This window comes from Megalobrama amblycephala, linkage group LG1, assembly GCF_018812025.1.
Source record: "Megalobrama amblycephala isolate DHTTF-2021 linkage group LG1, ASM1881202v1, whole genome shotgun sequence".
Taxonomy (NCBI): domain Eukaryota; kingdom Metazoa; phylum Chordata; class Actinopteri; order Cypriniformes; family Xenocyprididae; genus Megalobrama; species Megalobrama amblycephala.
Window position 1 is genome coordinate 19,801,731 of NC_063044.1, and position 21,687 is coordinate 19,823,417.

At 37.3% G+C, this 21,687-nt stretch overlaps 2 protein-coding genes across 2 annotated transcripts in view; one reads left to right on the forward strand and one right to left on the reverse strand.

The window, feature by feature from the left end:
- The window catches only part of LOC125244089 (gastrula zinc finger protein XlCGF57.1-like), a 130,157-nt gene that overhangs the window by 24,417 nt on the left and 84,053 nt on the right, over positions 1-21,687 (forward strand). The gene's annotated exons all lie outside the window — the stretch shown is intronic.
- LOC125249158 (stonustoxin subunit alpha-like) overlaps positions 7,633-21,687 on the reverse strand; it is a 29,188-nt gene continuing 15,133 nt past the window's right edge. The window contains exons 4-5 of the mRNA XM_048161380.1: positions 8,626-8,664; positions 7,633-8,385 (exon numbers count right to left, since the gene is read on the reverse strand). Coding sequence (XP_048017337.1) covers positions 7,805-8,385; positions 8,626-8,664 — 620 coding nt within the window. The 3' untranslated portion in view covers positions 7,633-7,804. The remainder of the gene's footprint in view (positions 8,386-8,625; positions 8,665-21,687) is intronic.

Consider the following 21,687-nt stretch of genomic DNA (forward strand, 5'->3'; position numbering starts at 1 on the left):
TAAAAATGCTAAATTTAATTTCAGTGTTTTGCGTCATACACACAGACGCTAAAGCGCCCTCTAGTGCCTTTTCCTCTGGCGTCAATGACTCGCTTCAAGAGCCTGCCTAAATGACATTGATTAATTTTCATTCATTAAATTACTATTATTATTATTTGTACATTTATATTTTAACCTAAACATTAAATTTCTAAACCTTATAACCTCTTGTTTAGCGCTCTAACATGATCGAGTTCCCGCTTGTGGTCTCAATCCCATCATTTTGCTTTTTACTGTTTTATATGAATAAAGGCCAAAATGACATCTAAATTACTGTGACTGTTTCGTCTGGCTCTGTTAGGTGTTTTATATTGTTTTATATTGAGAAATTGTTTTGGATTAGGAGTCACTTTATAGCTATGCTATGCTGTTCAAATCGAAAATATACCAACATTTGTTATGATGACAAAATTATACCCCAATATGTGATTTTCATGAAGACAAAATTCCCATACCCTTTGCCTCAGTGGAGGTTTGACATGAAATATTCAATGACAACGGCAACGTAAACAAAGTGGAAGGACAATATTTTTATGTTAAGCATTTATAACGGTTTTCTATAACGCTAAACGTTGAAAGCACCTTGTCTTCATTCGGCCTGACCTGCTTGTCTGCTTTATTGGTCATTTAATATCAGTGTCTTAATGCATTAAGCGTTTTCCTCATAACTGTGTTTTATTTTCTAGGAAAATGCTTAATGTGTTATTAATTGTGTTCATAGTGGGCTGCTAAGGTGTAGTGAATTTGCTCCTCCAATATCACCAAAGCCACATTAAGCATTTTTCACGTTAAGCGCTTGGAATGTTCCGCTTCGCTGGACGCGTTTGCCGCCAGTATAGCATTCTTCGCAGTGTCGGACCACTCGTGAGTGAGAATGGGGTGGAAATCAAGTCAAGTAGGGCCTATTATCATGTTTCAGAGACTGGCTCTCAAAAATGTGGGAGAAACAATTTTTCAAAAGAAAATTTGTAAATTGACATTTTTTCGACTTCTGTCCTTTTTTTAATTTTGGTTTATAATGATGCAAAACGTAATAAAAATCTGAAATGAAGTCAATATTTATTTTGTGCACATGAAAGTTGTGTATTCAGTTTTAATTTAAATTTCGGTATTCACCATAGCATTTAAAAATAAAACAACCGTTTGTTTTTTGTTTTTCTTGACGTGGTTAAAAAACGAAAAAGGAATGGACACAAAAGTTCACGGACCGGAAAGCCTGTGATTGGCTGTCGCTTAACAAGCAATTTAGCTGTCTAATCTCAAGGGTTCCACCTGTTGAGTGCGTTTTCGTTTTACTGATTCACAATGTAGAAACAACATTTGATCACACTTATATGTTGTGACTTCTGCAGCGCGTTTCACTATTTGTAAGTGTTGTGGAATTTGCAGCGCATGTGTTATCAAACTGATGAAGATGTTTTCTTTATTTGCTGGTGTTTTTTCTATTTGCATGTGTTTTCTTCATTTGCAGCGCGTTGAGCCCTCTCGGCCACCGTACCTAACACAGTTCAACATTCTAACAAAATCTCATCTCATTATCTTATTCATTGTAAAATTGTTTTAAAATTCAAGATTGTTGTAACAGGTAATGAGAGCATGGTTTAATCACCGAAACCAAGTGATAGGTTTAAAATGATTATTTCACATTATCAACAACGTTGATAAAAATATAAATAAATAAAAATTATCAACAAATATACAATTTTGATCTCATTTTGACCTAATGCTTCCTGCTACACACAAACTGTTGTGATTTCCGTGTGGAGCGTCTCACACTCCATCTCTACATCTCAGTGTCGCTTTCAGTTAGAATTACAACTTGACTTTCTGTTATAAAGCAGCTCTCCACTGTGGAGCTATAGCTAATGATGAAATCTTTTTAGTGAATATTTAACATCAAAGTTTATTTTTGTAGTGTTGTGTTATTTTTAGCTTTTGATTTATAGTGATTTATTGATATATATTTATATATGTGTATGTGTGTGTGTGTATATATATATATATATATATATATATATATATATATATATATATGCACTTAATTAATTAATTATACTGTTTATCTGTGATTGACTTGACATGATATTTTGTATCGAGTCTGAGTTGTCGGACCAGAGGACTCAATCCTTTAAAAGATGCAGTAATGCATGTCAAAATGGGGAAGGACAAAGACATAATAACTGGGAGATACATTAATCCCATCAAAGGTAAGGTTATATTATATATATATATATATATATATATAAAATACTATATTTCTTTTCTTTTTTTTTAACTAGATTCTTCTCACCAAGGCTGCATTTAGTTCAGCAAAAACAGTAAAATTGTAAAATATTTTTACTATTTAAAATAGCTTTCTATTTGAATAGATTTTGAACTATAATTTATTTCTGAGATGCGCAGCTGAATTTTCAGCATTACTCCAGTCTTCAGTGTCACTTGATATACTGATATGCTGATTTGCTGATTATCAATATTTAAAACAGTTGAGTACAATCTTTTTCAGGATTCTTTGATGAATAGAAAGATCCAAAGATCAGTATTTATCTGAAATAAAACACTTTTGTTGTTTGTTACACTATTCTGTTCAAAAGTTTGGAGTCAGTATAATTTTTATTATTTTTTGGGGAAAGACATTATAGAAATTAGTAATTTTATTTAGCAAAGATGCTTAAAATTAATCAAAAGTCATGATAAAGGAATTTATAATGTTAAAAAATTTCATATAGTGTTTATATCGATATCGGATCCATACTGTATTGACCGAAATTAAGAAATATATTGTGATATAAATTTTGTCCATATCGTCCAGCCCTACTTCAAAATAGTCACCTCATAATGACTTAAAGGATAAGTTCATTTCCAGAATAAACATTTCCTGATAATTTACTCACCATGCATTTTGGATGTTCAATCGTTGGCCACCAGTGAAGTCACAATATGGAGAAAAAACCTTAATTTCTTTGCGACTGAAGAAAGAAACACATGAACATCTTGAATAACATGAGCGTGAGTAAATTATAAGGACATTTTTGTTCTGGAAGTGAATTTATCCTTTAAGCGTGCTCCAGCTGTGGGTACTCCATAAGTTTAATCTCAATGCAGGGCTCCAGGTGCACAGGCACTACTGCCCTCAAATGTTAGTCCTAATTAAATTCATTTATTACTTATAATTAGGTTACTTATAATTATTATATAAGTAATAAATTATTACATTTATTACTTATAATTAGAACTCACTTCATAATGTCAGTCGAGTGTTTGAAATAAATCCTTCTGTGAGATGATGTGGCTTCTTAAACAGAATAAGGCACACAATATTTCATAGTATTCTAAGCAGTGATAAAGGCTATATGGATTAGCATTGCATTATAGATATACTTTATTTTAATGAAAATTGTAATAATAAGATCTTTCAATAATCAATTAATTTGTCAGTTCTTTTTACGATTAATCGATGAATGGGGGCATTAATTTCCAACCAATTAATTGATTTTTTTTATTCAAAACCAGAAATGACTCAGAACTTGCAAAAACAGGTTGCTGAGCTGTTATAGTAAAGAGTTTTTTATTCCTTGGCGGAAACAAGCTTCTAAAGGAATGTGTCTTGTCTAGCCAAATGATCAGTCATTTTGTATAAAAAAAAAAATGTATATATATATATATATATATATAGGGCTGGGCGATATATCGCATGCGATATACTGACAAGCTACGCAAGCTATCGCGTTCATTATTGCAGATGAATCGCCTTCGATAATGAACGCGATATTGCGTAGCTTGTCAGTGAACTACGGCTCTGTCTATTAAATGCCGCTCCATTTGAAAGCAGGTGATGCGATTTAGCGGTAATCAGGGAACCGGCTTTACTGATGAAATGCGCGTGACAGTCGCATGCGATATATCGCCCAGCCCTAGTATGTATATATGAATATATGAAGAGTTTGGTTCCAAAACGCTATAAATCCAAAATTGTTAAATTGAGAAAAAAGGCATTTTCTTTCCCAAAAGACTGTTTGTATGAAAACTGTTATTTTCTGTTTCAAACTGTAATATATCATTATGAGTTTGTAATAACATAAAAAAATCAAATCCATATTTTGATTTTAAACATTTATTAAACAAAGACATTTTCTTTTTCTCCAAAATGCAATATATCCATAACACGTTTTTCCCCAAAATGCTACAAATCCATTTCATCAACAAAAACTCACTTTCTGTATGAAATTGAGCAAAGACATAACAATAAATAACAAGGAAAGGTTGTCTATACATATGACAAACCCCAAAACTTGAACAACATCACTTATATTAAACCATTAAACCAATTTTTAAAAGTACATTCATCTCGCTGCCTTTTTCAGATTGCATTCATTTCAGTCTTAATTAATTAATTAATGCTGTTAATAGCAACATTTCAAATTCATCCTGAACTCATACGTAACATTAGAGCAAAATTTTGTTTCTGTTGCATTCATCTTGTTATTCTGTACACTACATTCATTAAATTTTCAAAACAATGTACGAAACTGTACAATTATTAAGTTAAATAGTATTAAATAGTAAGTTATCTATATAAGTCCCAAACTTGGACAACAGATTTCTAAAAAATACATCCATCACAATGCTTCATAAAAATATGTTCATAAAAACAATATTTCTGTGTTAAAAAACATAACAATATTTCTGTGCAAAATATAACTTTAAATAAACAATACATCTGTGTGAGATTGTGCAACATAACTAGGCTATAAGCAACCATGACAGTCGATTTACATAACAATGCCAACTTGAACAAATTTCTTATAGTGCAACACAGATACATGAAATACATTAATCATGTTGTAGTGCATGTTATCTATCTATCTATCTATCTATCTATCTATCTATCTATCTATCTATCTATCTATCTATTTATTTATCTATCTATTTATCTATTTATTATGGACAACTACAATTCAGTGCCATTGTGAAGTGCCATTATCTAGACACACCCAACCACACACAGACTTTCTCCGCACTCACTTAACTCCTCCTCCTGTTTGCTCAGGTCTTTCTCACACACACGTGTTCACACACACTTATTATGCACTGAAACAGTGAACTCAAAAGGCACAATCGGCAGAATTATTCTTCAGGGCTGTCACGGTCGGCATCATTTACAATGAGTGCTCCATCATAGAAGGCACGCACAGTGTCACTAGCACCAATTTCAGCAAGCAAGTTAAGCACATCCTTTCTTTTTGCATCCTTCACTGTGCTTACATTTGGGAGCTGACTCGGCTTGAAGTTTGCCCAGTTCTGTCCTCGCTTCAAAACCGAGTGATAGCAGAAGTCACTGTTGTACACAGTCTTGAATCCAAGTTTGTCATTCCTGAGTTCCAGCATTCTAGCATCACTGAGCTTGAATGACTTCTGTGGCTTTACAAAAACCTGTGTTGCCTTCTTGAAATCATAAGCTTGCCAGTCCTGGCCGTAGACATGGACATGTCCATGGTTCCTCAAAATGTCATAGTACTCTTCGGGCATGAGGATGGTATTGTGCTTTCGAATCTGCTGCTCAATCCTCCCGAAAACGCGGTCAACAGGAAGGAAACTGTGTCCCCTGATGGGAAACACATATTCCGTGATCATATTAGGACAATTCTGCTTTGTTAAAGCAAACAGCATTGACAGAACATTCACATTTTTGTTTTGTCCAAAACAGGAATCACTGAATAATCTCAACTTCTGAACATTGCAAAGTGCAACATTCAATGGCTGCCGAAAACAGTGGTTCAGAGCAGAAGCAGTCAAATTACTGTCTTTTCTGTTCTCGTGTTCCATCCATGTGTAAAGATGGATGTCATCCTTGCTTTGCTTGCTGCCTTTCCCAGCATGGACAACAACACCAAAGATGTACATGACGAGCTGGTGGGAGTAGTACGCCTGACCAATGGGGGTTTTTGGGAGTACCAGATTCTGCATCATGTCGAAGCAGACTGTCAATGCTGCATTGTCACTTTGCCCAAGCAAATCATAAAACACCCTTGCTCGTCTGCGATGCAAAATGAAAGATGCTGATGCTGTATGCTTCTCCTCTTCGGGCAAGCTGGGGTTCTTTACTGTGAGATGAAACTTTGCACATGTAGAACACGCGTCGGTGGCTGGATGTCCAAATGCAAGGTTGAAACTGTATCAGAAAACACTGTAATAGAGAGAGTAGCTAACAGCATCATGATTTTGCTGCTTGAACAAATCATGCATTTTTTTTACGCTGAGGTCACTGGGAAGGTATTTCCGCCCAGGTGCTCCTCTTCTGCCATAGTGGCTTGCCCTACAAGTGAATGTTTGAATGTGATCCATCACAAGTTTCTTCTTTTCTTCATTTTCTGTAACTTTGCGAGCACCACCCCTACGTTCTGGTCTGGCCTCAGCATTCTCTGCATAATATCTTGCCACTCGAGCTACTCTATCTTTGCCAATACCTGCAACGACAAAAGTTAAAATAACATTTTATTTCTTTGTTAAGAGGAAACTGAGATAGCATAGGCTAGTGGCTCATCAGAATATACAGTGGCAGTCAACCACAAACCCATTTCAGCCTGAAATGGGTTGGCCTACAAACCAATAACTTGAATAACTTTTTACATAATATCTCACTTTTAGCATGTTATTTATTTATCTATTTGTGTATTTATCTATTTATTCATTTATCTATCTATCTATCTATCTATCTATCTATCTATTTATTTATTTATTTATGAAATAAAACAAATAAACTCACCCAGCGCTGCACAGAAAGTTGCCTTGCAGACAGGAACCTTCGTGGGATGATCCTTGGAGAGCAAGTAGTACTCGTTCGTGACCTCCCTCTCCTTCTGTGCATCTTCAATTGCCACCTTGGGACGTCTTCGCTGTACCCGTTTTACTGTTATCAGGTGTAAAATTGCTTGGTCTTGTTCGGCCTTCGTGGTATGACAGTAGAGTGTCAAAGTTTTTTACAAGATCGTCAGCTGTCAGTTTGTTGGCATGACAAAAGTTTTTTGATTCACTGTGAGAACAAGCAATCGCCGGTATTTTGCCACCGCCTGAGTTTCTGACTCTCTTTCTGACTCCCCTTTCGTGGTTGTCTTTTGACGGCTTCCGCTTCTTTCCCACAGACGACACGACCACTGGCTCCTCAATACCATCAAAGTTATTCATTTTAGAAGCCTATATAAAAACTTAAAAGTCTGAGGCGAGTGTTTACCGGCGTCTACTGACAGGGTGCCGCCATGACAGTTTGCGTCATGGAATGGTGCGCGGTGATTGGTCGAATGGAACTGTTGGGCTTTGTGGAAAAACAGGACTGGCGTTTGTCTCTGTTTGAGAAAAAAGGGAAGAAACAGGGCAGCGAAACACGGCGGATATCGCGTTTTGTTAAAAACTGATTATCGAACTTTGAATAGAGAGTCAATGGGGAGCTTGTTTTGGCGGTAACTCGTTTTTTTCAAAATTGGCGTTTATCGCGTTTTGGAACCAAACTCTTCAATTGATGTGACACTATAATAGAACTAAATGAAGGTGATTTTCATTGACAAACAGAGATTGAGAAAAGCACAGACACACTGATCTGTCTCACACTTTTATTCCGACATGATATTTCAGTGTCACAGTATTAATGTAATGAAGAGACTCTATAACATCTCACTGTCACTGATTCATCATCAGCTCAAAGCATTATGGGTAGAGTCTCACTGTCACTGATTCATCATCAGCTCAAAGCATTATGGGTAGAGTCTCTCTACAGTCTGTTCTGATTCATCAACAGTTTCATTGATGATTTATTACCAAACCCAAACCCAGGATAGAGTGGTTGAGTGAATGTGGTCTGGACTGTGTGGAGGTGGGTCATTATGTCTCCAGAGATGCTGTAGAAGGACAGAGTTCCTGCACTGTGATCCACATACACTCCTGTTCTATAGTAATTCTCCTCATGTACTGTTCTAATGCTGACGGGCTTTACAGGGAGTTCAGTCCATTTGTCTTTGTGTCCAAATGAGTATCTGAATCCATATCTGGAGGAAGAGCAGCTCAAACTCCAGGACTGATCACTAGCTCCAAACCGACTCTCACTCCCTGCCTTCCTCTTGATGCTCTTATATGACACTGATAAAAACACTTCAAGACCTCTCCACTCAACCTCCCAGTAAGAGCGTCGATCACTCACACTCTCTGTACACAACACCTGAGACCAATCAAATCTGTCTGGATGATCAGGATACCACTGAGTCTTTGGGTAAGTGTCAGTAATCACTGTGTTCCCCTCAGACAGACTGATCCATTTATTCACCGTGTTCAGATCCGGAATGAGCTGACGGGAATCTGATGGAGATAAAACACATCACAATCAGGAATTATCAATCTGTCTGATCTTTTAATGTATCTGAACTCTTCATGTTCAATATTTCAGCAGTGTCTCAGTACAGTTGAGCAGATATCCTGTGAAAATCATCATTTACACGATCAACTCTAAATCTCTTCTGTCATGTTTTCTTTCTCCTTCTCCAGGAAGAACATGAACACACTCAGTGAGTTTCTCAGCTTGTTTTCTCTGTGACTTACATTGTAGGAAGTCGTTCCTGGTCTCGGGAAAGTCGATGTCTGTGGAAATCAAGAGACATGAAGAGTGTGATTATCATGTCAGGAGAAAATGATCCCTGCATCCATCGCTCACACATACAGAAATCCTCCAACACAGAAGATATTTAGAGAAATGCCTCTGCTGTTTCCTGACACAGACACTACTGAGGGTTTGATATTATTGACACGTCACCATATTTGATTTGTCTTCTGTAGACATGAACTGATCAGAGGGAACAGGATCAAATTTCACTTTGCTCCCCATACAGAGAAATCATATCGCTTCATAATACTTGGATTAAACTTCAACCTCCTTAGTAATGTTCTTCAAAGAGACTCTGATCAATCAATAAATGTCTCCTGCTCAATCATTTGATTAGCCGACAGTATATTATAATTCTACTGTTTATTATGAAAAGTACTGAATACATGGAAGACACATTTCAGCTTCAGTTATTAAAATCATAAAAATGATGTTTTGGTTTAAAATTCTTCTAAAAACATATTTGGTATCATCAGTATTTAAATGTGTGATTTTGAGAGTGAATTCAGGCTACAGTAGACTCATGTTAGTGCTGTTAGAAGTGACCCAGTGTTTGACGAGTCGATCTCTTCTCTCCTTCAGTTCACGAGATTGAACCAGTTTCACCAGTTTTACTCTCATTCTGCAACTTTACCATCCTTACATTAGCAACATTATGATTTCACACTGGTTATGCCTCTCAGATAATCTACCAGCAATAAACAAAGCATGATATTAATTGTTATTATTATATGATCGACAGTTCCATAGATGTTTAATATAGAATATAAACTACATTGTCTAGAGTTGTAAATTATGTAAAATAACTAAATTATGGGATCAGATCAGGGGTCACGATCTTACTGGACTGGCGCTGCATTCAACAATGAACGAATTCACGGCAACAATGGCTGGAAAGATATAGATCTTTTTAAAATGTGTTTTTTTTATTTTTGTATGATCTACATAGGGCCATACATGTTTAATATAAAATATTTCATATGAAATGTTACAATATATATACAAGGTTCCAGTTTAATTATACGAAAATACAGCAAAATGGTTTTTATTTAAAAAAAAAAAAAACACCATTCCTTGTGTACATTATCAACTAATTGTGCACATCTCTCTGTCTGTGTGACGCACACAAGAGCGCCCTTCAAGTTGTTGCATTAATCAAGTCATTGTAGATAGATAGATAGATAGATAGAAATGGTCAGATAAATAGATTGATTTTAACAATTTAACACATTGCTAGCATGAATTAGCATATTGTTAGCATGTACACTGTAAACCCTAATGTTGTCTTTACTTAAAGCAGAACTCAGTAAGATTTGCGAAGCTCCCCCTACAGTTTCCTTCAGTGAATCACACTGTCATAAATACTCCAAGCGCAGCTCTGGACTACAACGACTACAACGCTCACCAGCGCAGTAGTTTTGCAAATACAGTACAGGAAAGAGGAGGTGGGTCATTTGCAAATACAGTACACTCGATGGAGGAGGGTAATTTTCGAAATTGTCTTATAAAGTCATAATATATACATTGTTTTTGAATTACCGTAAAGCATTTTGTCACTCCCGCGTGAACGTGATCATGAGGCAAGATTGTGTCGTGTCGATGCAGCTCAACTTGCAAATGCTGTATTCTGGCGTAGACGTGCCAGAGGGGGTTAGTGCACGGCTCAAACACACCACTACAAGTCAATTAACCATCGTAAGGACTTAGAAAACTATTTATGAAGGTAAAAAAAGTTACTTAGTTCTGCTTTAAACAATTAAGTAATCTTGACTAAATATTACTTAACAGTTTGCATTTTAGACCTATAACTCAAAATATAAGCTAGTTAAACTTATTTACCAACAAAATACATAAACTTAAGATTTCAAGTGTTATGAACTCAAAATCATAATTAAAATAGCTTGCTCTGGTCTTCCTTTGATGTGATTGGGCATGCAAGGAGTTCTGCCTGGCAACAAGAGAATTAATGCACTGATTAGTGGATATTTACAAAAGGTGGTCCTTTTCGCCTCGTTTGTCCGTTGCTTCTGACACGGGTGTGAAGTTCAAGACGGGATTTCTGGCAAGATGGCGCTCTGAGCAGCAACATTTTCCAGAGCTCTTCAATCAATCCCTCAAAAATCAGTTTAAAAAAGCAAGTTAAGTCTCATTTGTTTACTTTAAAACAAATGTAGGAGTTTCAAAAGAAATACAGACATTTATTTCCGTTTGATGAACAACTTGGATCATAGTTAAACAAGCGACAAACTGATCAACATGAACAAACGCAGTGCCAGCGATGCCGGGCAAATTACAAAGCATGAAAAAAACAGAGCAGTGGAAGAGAAAGAGCCTCCGGATGGTATCACTACTAATACAAAAATACTTGAAGTTGTTAACAAGATTTGACAGATTTGAAATCCAAGAGAGAAGGATGGAAGATCTCTCCCGTAAAATGGAGGAGAATTCCAGCCTGATTGCCGTGTTGACAGAAGGGTAACCGATTACAAGAACAAAACAGTGGAGATAGAACGGCAAGTCAGCAAACTGCATGGCGAAATGAAGGTGCTGAAAGAAAAGTGTAAAGAACAGGAAAGATACAAAAGGATATGGAACTTGCGTATCAAAGGCCCAAAAGAAAAGGAAAGCGAGGATGTCAGGGCAACGGTGATTTCTCTCCTTTCAAAAATTGCGTCGGGAACGTAGATTACATGTTGGACACTGCTCATCGTATCGGTAGGAAGGAGCAGAGTCGTACAAGACAAGTCATCGTCCAGTTTGTTAAACGGGAGTGCAGAAATGAGATCTGGAAGCTTTACAAAGAGTGTGATGTATGCAAACATGCTGGCGTTCGATTTGCAGAGGATCTAACCAAGGAAGACAAGATGGCGCAGGAGCTGTTGTGGCCAAAGTAAAGAGGCAAGAGATCTGAGGATGAGAGCATATTTTTGAGGGCCTTTTGGGTTCATAGAAAATGTGCAGATTTTCCCATAACAATCCAAAATGCGTTGGAAATATTTTCTGAGATTAATGTCAACAAATGAGACACGTATGTTTCGAGGGACCAATGTGACGTTAATTTTTTGTTAGCTTGTTCTAGATAATTGTAGTACTACTGAAAACTATGTTTACATTTTGTTCTAAGTTTTCTTTTATTTTGTCAAATACCAGTGGGCTTAAAGACAGTATTAAGAGAAAGGCTAAACTTTTATTTTGCAAAAGGCAACAGGCACAATGCATTTTCTTGCAAGAGATTCATTCCAGTAAAGAAGACTAAATTTTTTGGTTACCATTTTGTTTAGCTATGGAATTAATAGATCTGTTAGCGTAGCCATACAGTTGAGGCCAAAATTATTAGCCTCCTTATGAAATTAGACAAAACTCTTTATTTCTCCATGGAAATGACCATTAACAACAAGTGTTTTATAGTGTATTTGTTTCCAAAATAACAAAGACAAAATGTCCAGTAAGTTTGATTAGGATATTTAATTGAAATAGTGAGTTGAAACAAGGGCAAAAATGAAACATCCAAAATTATTAGCCCCCTGGTCATTAATAGTCAATAGTGTACCCTTTCTGAGCCACAACTGACAACAACTTCTTAGAGTAGTTCTTTACTAGGTTGGCACAGGTCTCCTGAGGAATTTTAGCCCATTCCATTGCAAATTGCTCCAGCTGGTCCAAATTACGTGGTTTCCGAGCATGGACATTCACTTTGAGCACTCACCACAGATTCTCAATAAGATTGAGGTCTGGGCTCTGTGCGGGCCACTCCAGGACCTTGGTTTTGGTATCCTTCAGGAACTGTTGGACCAATTTCGTTGTATGCTTTGGGTCATTGTCTTGTTGAAGACCCAGCGACGACCTAAGGCTAGACTACGAGCAGATTTCTGCATATTATCCCTCAAAATGTCAACATAATGTTCTTTTTTTCATGATGCCATGCACCCGAACAAGGCTCCCTGTGCCTGAGGCTGCAAAACAGCCCCACAGCATGATGCTCCCACCACCATGTTTAACTGTGGGAACTGTGTACTTAGGGTTGAAGGCCTCACCCTTTCTTCACCAAACATAAGCAACATCCATGTGCCCAAACAGTTCCAATTCAGTCTCATCACCAAAGCACAGACTCCCAAAAACTCGTCTTTACCTTTCAAATGTTCACGGGCAAACCTCAGTCTGGCTGTGATGTGCCGCTGTTTGAGAAAAGAGGTTCTTCTGGGACGATGGCCCTGAAGCCCACCACGATGAAGAGCCCTCACAACTGTGTTCCTTGAAACATCAACTCCAGAAGAGGCCAGGTCAGCAACAATCATCTTGGCAGTTGTCCAGGGCATCTCTGACTATTTTCCTCTCCAGCGTTCCTGAAATCTTGCGCTTACAGAATTTGTCTCCTTGTACTTGGCAATGATGCAACGTACAGCGGTTCTAGACACTGTGAAATAGAAATGTGCGGATGGGCTATTATTTCATCCGCAACCGCATCACAAAACTCATCATCCGTCCGCCATCCATCCGCACCAACTTTTTTAACCAATTTTCAAAACCGGACCTGCCCGCCATTCGCTGATTGGGCGATGCAAGGCGCTGCTGATGACAGCTCTCTGAATATCACCAGTGAACTCCGTCTCCGATCGGCGCACAGGGACAAAAATAAATAAATAGCCTAAATTAAACGCACTGTACTGTACAATATTTTCATTGTAGCCTAATTGAAAACGCATTTTGGCGCATAATTTCAACATGCTGCTATTTAGCCCAGCTACTACTAAATGCCTATTTCACTTTATTTTTTAGCAAATAGACAGAAAGCTCGAATAAAATAACAAGTCATTTACATTATAGGCTAATAATGTTCACATTTGTAGTCAGAGGTGTAAAAAGTACTCAAAAATGTTACTCAAGTGAAAGTACAAGTACTGAGTGAAAATTTTACTCAATTAAAAGTAAAAGTATCTGGCCAGAATCATACTCGAGTAAAAGTAAAAAAGTACTACATTAAAATTGTACTTGAGTATTAAAAAAGTAAAAGTAACAGCAAGAATGAAAACTATAGATTCTTGTTTAAGCTTTTAATCTCTAAAAACATGAAGTGAATGAACCACATACAAGGTTTTATCCTGCTGTAGAACTGTTTGTGTTTAATTGTTTTTAATTATCAAACTATAAGACTACTACCTAATGCCAGTATGCAACATGCTACTCAAAGTTGCAAAACCTCTGATTTAACTTAAGCAGAAGCTGATTTTCAAAATTGTGAGTGTCAAGCCTAGCTCTTTTGGAGCTAAAAATCAATCCTGCAGTGCCTGAAACACTGGTGTCTGAAACACAGGACAGATATCCATCCAACTCTTTGCTGGCTTCATGTGTTGTCTGTTTCAAAGAAGCGAAAAAATCTTCATCATCAGATGAACTGTTGGCCATGGGTGCTCTTGATTCTGTGGCTGATTTTTGACTTCCTCCATTTTCTTCCACTGACTGTTATACAGTGGGTACAGAAAGTATTCAGACCCCCTTAAATTTTTCACTCTTTGTTATATTGCAGCCATTTGCTAAAATCATTTAAGTTCATATTTTTCCTCATTAATGTACACACAGCACCCCATATTGACAGAAAAACAGAATTGTTTACATTTTTGCAGATTTATAAAAAAAGAAAAACTGAAATATCACATGGTCCTAAGTATTCAGACCCTTTGCTCAGTATTTAGTAGAAGCACCCTTTTGATCTAATACAGCCATGAGTCTTTTTGGGAAAGATGCAACAAGTTTTTCACACCTGGATTTGGGGATCCTCTGCCATTCCTCCTTGCAGATCCTCTCCAGTTCTTTCAGGTTGGATGGTAAACGTTGGTGGACAGCCATTTTTAGGTCTCTCCAGAGATGCTCAATTGGGTTTAAGTCAGTGCTCTGGCTGGGCCATTCAAGAACAGTCACTGAGTTGTTGTGAAGCCACTCCTTCGTTATTTTAGCTGTGTGCTTAGGGTCATTGACTTGTTGGAAGGTAAACCTTCGGCCCAGTCTGAGGTCCTGAGCACTCTGGAGAAGGTTTTCGTCCAGGATATCCCTGTACTTGGCCGCATTCATCTTTCCCTCGATTGCAACCAGTCGTCCTGTCCCTGCAGTTGAAAAACACCCCACAGCATGATGCTGCCACCACCATGCTTCACTGTTGGGACTGTATTGGACAGGTGATGAGCAGTGCCTGGTTTTCTCCACACATACCGCTTAGAATTAAGGCCAAAAAGTTCTGTCTTGGTCTCATCAGAACAGAGAATCTTATTTCTCACCATCTTAGCAAACTCCATGCGGGCTTTCACGTGTCTTGCACTGAGGAGAGGCTTCCGTCGGGCCACTCTGCCATAAAGCCCCGACTGGTGGAGGGCTGCAGTGATGGTTGACTTTCTACAACTTTCTCCCATCTCTCGACTGCATCTCGGGAGCTCAGCCACAGTGATCTTTGGGTTCTTCTTTACCTCTCTCACCAAGGCTCTTCTCCCCCGATAGCTCAGTTTGGCCGGATGGCCAGCTCTAGGAAGGGTTCTGGTCGTCCCAAACGTCTGTGCTCTTAGGAACCTTAAGTGCAGCAGAAATGTTTTTGTAACCTTGGCCAGATCTGTGCCTTGCCACAATTCTGTCTCTGAGCTCTTCAGGCAGTTCCTTTGACCTCATGATTCTCATTTGCTCTGACATGCACTGTGAGCTGTAAGGTCTTATATAGACAGGTGTGTGGCTTTCCTAATCAAGTCCAATCAGTATAATCAAACACAGCTGGACTCAAATGAAGGTGTAGAACCATCTCAAGGATGATCAGAAGAAATGGACAGCACCTGAGTTAAATATATGAGTATCACAGCAAAGGGTCTGAATACTTAGGACCATGTGATATTTCAGTTTTTCTTTTTTTATAAATCTGCAAAAATGTCAACAATTCTGTGTTTTTCTGTCAATATGGGGTGCTATGTGTACATTAATGAGAAAAAAAAAACTTAAATGATTTTAGCAAATGGCTGCAATATAACAAAGAGTGAAAAATTTAAGGGGGTCCGAATACTTTCCGTACCCACTGTAATTTCCAGGTCAACAAAGAGTATAGAACCCAAGAGGCGACACTCTGATACTTTTTAGGCAACAGTCACTAGATGGCGCTCCGGTAGCGCGGCCGCCATTATGGGGTGAAAATACTAACTGGACCATTGAATCCTTCACATCTCACGCACCCAAAATCGGTGAATTTCACTGCCAAATCAGAAGCACAATAGAACAGTTTTTTAAATTAAGTCACCACTAAATTGTATGGCTCCTACAGTAAATGTTGTATTGTCTTATATACATTTTATTTTACCAGTTGTGGAATCCAACCATTCATCCATCTGAGGTAACGTAGTTAGCCTACTTTATTGAGCATTTCCATTTTAACTTTAAAACTTTACACATTTATTAATAGTAAATTAATAATTAATTAATTTAAGATCATCATGTTTGCAGCGAACAATATATTTCAGACCTAGTGGAGTAATAATAATAATAATATCTAGGTCTGAATTGAAATAAGCTATATTGTACGTTTTAATGGATCACGCTACAAACATAATGATCTTATGATCTGCTGTGTCCATTATCGCATAATTCCCACTTTTGGACACTTTTGCTTCAATGGACATTAGACAACACTGCAAAATCAAGCTGTTATATTCATATATTTATTGTCCAACATTCCCAATTTTTCTGATGCATGTCATAATTTAATTTCATATGTCGGTATTAATTCAGTGTTTATAAGTCTAATACTAATACTAGATCTTTTAAAGAGTTTTAACCCAAACTGACTGAGAGCAAAAAGGTTTTGTGAAAAAGTTTTTTTTTTTTTTTTTTAACAAAGCAGTTGATATTGCCATAGAAACTAGTGGACTGCCAAGTCGCCTTCACCCCAAAATGGCGGAAATGCAAGGCCGCTGCTGGCGCAGGTGTTGCAATGGAACATTCTATTGAGTGTCGCTTCTTGTTAGTGTATATTCTTTGAGGTCAAGGTGCTGTGCATTGTGGTAATTGATGCAACATGACGTCACTTCCAAAGGACCAATGAACATGTCTGACCATTTTCATGGAATGTGAAAATGAATCTCATTGAATAAATAACCTTTAAATTAAACTGGTCATCAGCGCAATTCAATTGGTTTGGTAATAGCAAAAGAAAATTGAATGAAGTGATCTCCAAAAAATAAGTACTTTTTGACTGTAAATAAAATTGTAAGGAGTAAAAAGTACTCTTTTTTCTCAAAAAATGTAATCAAGTAAAAGTAAAAGTATTGATTTTCAAATGTACTCAAGTAAAGTAAAAATCCCCAAAAATAATACTTAAGTACAGTAATCAAGTAAAATTACTCAAGTACTTTACACCTCTGTTTGTAGTTGTCCATAACAACCCCAAAAACGTACCTGCTTGCCTTGCACATCTAATTAATGGGCACAGTTTTTCAACTTTTTTTTTTTTCATTTATTTATTTATTTTTTATTTATTTTTTTTGCTGTGGATGTTATTGAGCTTGTAGAAATCGGAAACAACACCAATTCTGCGACACAGATGAACCTTTATTGATATCTCTATCAGACAATGCCTATTTTATATGCCAAAAGAAACAGCAGGCAGTAAAAAAATATTAAAATAAATATCTTAATGTAGGCACAGGCTATAGTCGCATGTTTTGGCAAACATTTGAAAAAAATAAATAAAAAACGGCATATCGTAGCTAAGCCTTATAGGCTCAGTCACCCCCACAAACTTAAATTAGAAAAATAAATATTCCATCCCTCTTTGAACGAACATAAAGTCTGACCAGGCTAAATTGCCTGTATGACAAGTCTATGCCCCAATAGCCCATGGACTTAGGATCATCCCCACAGACTTGAAGCATAATGAAATAGCTACGCCATCACAGTTGCGACAAAGAAATTCTGGCAAAATAGCCTTGAGCCTCGGAACGTAAAAGTGAGGCCAAATAAATAACACACAAAATGTTTAGAATAGAATAGAATAGAATAGAATAGAATAGAATAGAATAGGCTAAACCAATGCGAACGTAAAATTATCAGCTGACCGAACTCAAAAGTTTATGTTTATGATTGGTTCAACCGCCTGCCCGAATTTAATTAAAATATTATTTTTTGTCACGTCATCCGCCCGATCCGCGGTTTATCCGCGGAGTCCGCGGCTGTAACCGCCAACCGCGCATCTCTACTGTGAAACGCTTGGAAATGGCAGTATAGCCTCCCCCCTTATCATGAGCCTCCACTATCTTCTTTCTGAGCTGAAGACTGATTTCCTTTGTCTTTGGCATGGTGAGTAAAAGTAGTCTCTCCCAATAATGTGATGAAGTGCCCTGTTCCTTGGAGTCCTTTTATGCTCATTGAATGCTCAGGTGTTGTTAGGAAGCCAATTGACTGCACAGGTGTGGTTTGAAAGCTGTTTGATTAATTAGGTGTGTTTTGAAAGCAAAAATTCACATGGGGGCTAATATTTTTGACCACCCCATTTTCACTATATTTGATATAAAGCAAGCCTAAAAATGTATTTCATATTCCAAAATGTACCAAAAGCTACTAAATAGCACTGGTGAATGTTTGATTATATCAAGTTTTATCAATGCTGCAAACATTGGAAAGATCTTTAGGAAAATGTTCCAAAATTCCTGGGGGGCTAATATTTTTGGCCTCAACTGTATGTTTGAACAACTTTCTCGGGAAAGTTACTGAAGTTAAAAGAGATAAAGATGGACCCTGGATTGCTGCAGTTTTGATCGTTGAAGGAACTCCACTGATTTTTCTGAATGTTTATGGTTATAATAGACAATTAAGGAACAAAATATTGCTGGAACAAATTTCAGAGACTATTAGTGAATTGAAAGCACTTTTCCCAACTGATAATATTTTAGTGGGCGAAGACTTTAATTGTGTCCCTGATGATAGAGTCCCGACAAAGTATGTTGATTATGAATATAATCAAAAATTACTAATTCAAAAATTACTAATTACCAATACTTAATACTTAAATTACTAAAATTACTTAATCCTTATTAACCCTAATAGATGTGAGAAAGTACTCAATTGATTATGGTAAAAGACTGTGTAAAAAGCAGAAAGAATTAGAGAGACAGCTTATAAAGGACATTAATGATTGTTGTAAGAAGGATCTGTCATTAGATACTAATAGGGTATGATAAATGGTTATATTAAAATCTAAATTAGATGATTTGTACCTGAAAAGGCACAAGGGGCATATATATGATTCAGAGCAAAATGGATTGAAGATGGTGAGAAAAACAGTTCCTATTTCAGTAGATTAGAAAAAACAAGACAAGGAAGAAATGCACTTACTACTTTAAATATAAATAATAAAACTGTAACTGATCCAAAAGAAATAGATAATAAAGTATATAAATTTTATCAAAACCTATATTCATCATCCTTTTCTGAGGCAAAATTTTATCAAAAAAGTAGATCCTTTTATTCCTAAAAGTGACCCAGATTTTAAAACGAATTGTGACTCTGAATTAAAAATTGAAGTAATTGATACAGCTATAAAGAAAATGGCTGTAGGGAAGTCACCAGGTCAAGATGGACTTACAACTAACTTTTATAATTTTTTTTCTGGTCTGCTATAAGAGAAATGCTCTTTGAAGCACTGAAGGAATGCTTAGAAAGTAATACATTATTAACAAAAATGAAACAAGCTATAATTGTGTTAATACCAAAACCTGTAAAATTAGGTTAATACCTGTACCAATGGTTCTCTGTACCAATTTCGGTACCACAGCACAATCTATTGGAACTATTTTACTATTTTATATAGCCTATTTTAAAAACATTAAATATGATTTGGAGTGTGTGTGTGTGTGTGTGTGTGTGTGTGTGTGTGTGTGTGTGTGTGTGTGTGTGTGTGTGTGTATATATAGGCTACCTCAATGAAATAAATTTTGAAATATAAAAAAAAATAAAAAAATATATGCTCAAACATCTATTTTGTACTGTTGAAAAAAACAGCATATGCTGGTAAGGTAGGTTTTGAATCTGGTATGCTGGTCAAGTGCTAGTCCTAAACTGGTCCTGCTGGTCCATCCTAGCCCTAAACTGGACCTGGACCAGCATGGACCAGCTCAAACCACCATACCAGCTTCAAAATCTACCTTACCAGCATATGCTGTTTTTTTCAACAGGGGTAACAGACGTGCGTGTTTATAAAAAATTAGCTATTCTGTCAGTGAAACAACACACTACAGCCTGTAAAACTATGAAATAAATATCAATAAATAATGGTAACCTAAATAATAAGAAAGTTAAATATTATTTCAAAAAACATTAGTTTATTTCCACACAAAGATCCCAAAAGTCCCGTTATTCTATAGTCTTTGATAGCCTACCGCTCTGCGCTTTGAGAGGAATGTGGGTCACGAGCAGGAAAGAGACCATTTCTCTTTAATAATATCTTCATGTTATCTCCTGATGTTACAAGCAACTGACACTTGTTGTAAAAGGTCTGAAGAGCGAGTTTTATCCTCCGCAGGGGCAAGACATTCAGGCTATGTTTGGTTTTGCGCTGCCAGAGAAAGCGAAAGTAAAAATTACCGGTGTGTGAAACGCGCTATACAAATAAACTTGACGCGCCTTATAAAGTCTAAAAACAAGCACAAACTGTGTTAAATAGAAACTGACGTGCAAGCAAAAAAGGTTCTGTCCTACTGTGTTTTTTCTACTTTACCACAGTAAAGAATGCGAATATGATAGGCCTAATTAAAAGCGAACCAAAGGAAGAAACGTTTATGCATGAGTGAAGATTTGTGTAAAGAAACAGAGATTCCATGTTCAGTGGAATAACTAATGGAATATTGTTAAATTCTCTGATAATCAGGTGACCAGATCGCGATTGACAAAACAGAATACAAAGCTTAAATGTACAGACTCACGTACCTCTCATTCTGCATGAACCAAAATTTTCCATGGCAGCGATGTCACATTAATTCCTAACCTATTATTTCTTTTGTAAACAAAGCTTTGTGCTTCACTCGTGTCATATTCACGTAAATACTGCCACAGCCCTATCAGTGGGTACCGAATATACCCGGATTCTCGGTACTACCGGTACTACAGAAATGCAGGTATCGTCACATTTTCAAAATTTCAGTACCGACTTGGTACCGAAGTACCGGTACTTTTGACAACACTACTCCACACCATGGAAATTTTGACAACTATGTGTGCATTTGACCATTCAGGCGCAGAGAGAACAGATCGCGTGCTGTCTGAGAGAACTTGAATTGTGCGCAAGAAAGAGAAAGCGGTTCTGGTCTGTGTCATTCAGCGCGATTCCGCCTATCCCACCTTCAGTAATCGATAACGAATTGTGATTGAAAGTATGCAGTTCACAATGTGTGTGTTGTCATCATTAATTTCAAAGTATTTCCACACCTCTGAGGCTGACGTTGTTTCTGCTCTCCAGGCAGGCATCCCGAAGCATGGCAAGGAATGCAGAGTCTTGTTCCCTGTTCTCAGGGAACCATGGTAACATACGTAACCTGAGACGTTCCCTTTTGAAAGGGAACTTGCTCTGCGTTTGCAAAAACGCTATGGGGAACGATATACCCACGTCTCCATGCTTGAGGAGAGTGCATGCCAAAAAATATGGCTGACAAACGTCGAGCAGTTTCGAAGGAAACGCTTAGCAACTCACCCTCGGTCACACCAGGCTAGAGGTCTGCATTCCCGCGGGACCCAATAAGATTTCTTGCTGCGCGGGATTAAATTTTGAATGAAAGGCGGATTGCGGTCGGTAACTATAGTGTGCATTAGGCGGGAGCGGGCGGTCTGACAATAATCCTGTCGCTCCCGAAATGATCTGACATATGCGCATCTGTGCTTGAACTTGAAGTGAACAAAACTTTCTGCAGTGCTGCCGTTCACACAGTCCCCAGTTCCCTGTCCTGAGAAACCTGGCAAGATGTGTTATTTGCATTAGAGGTCTGTGCGAG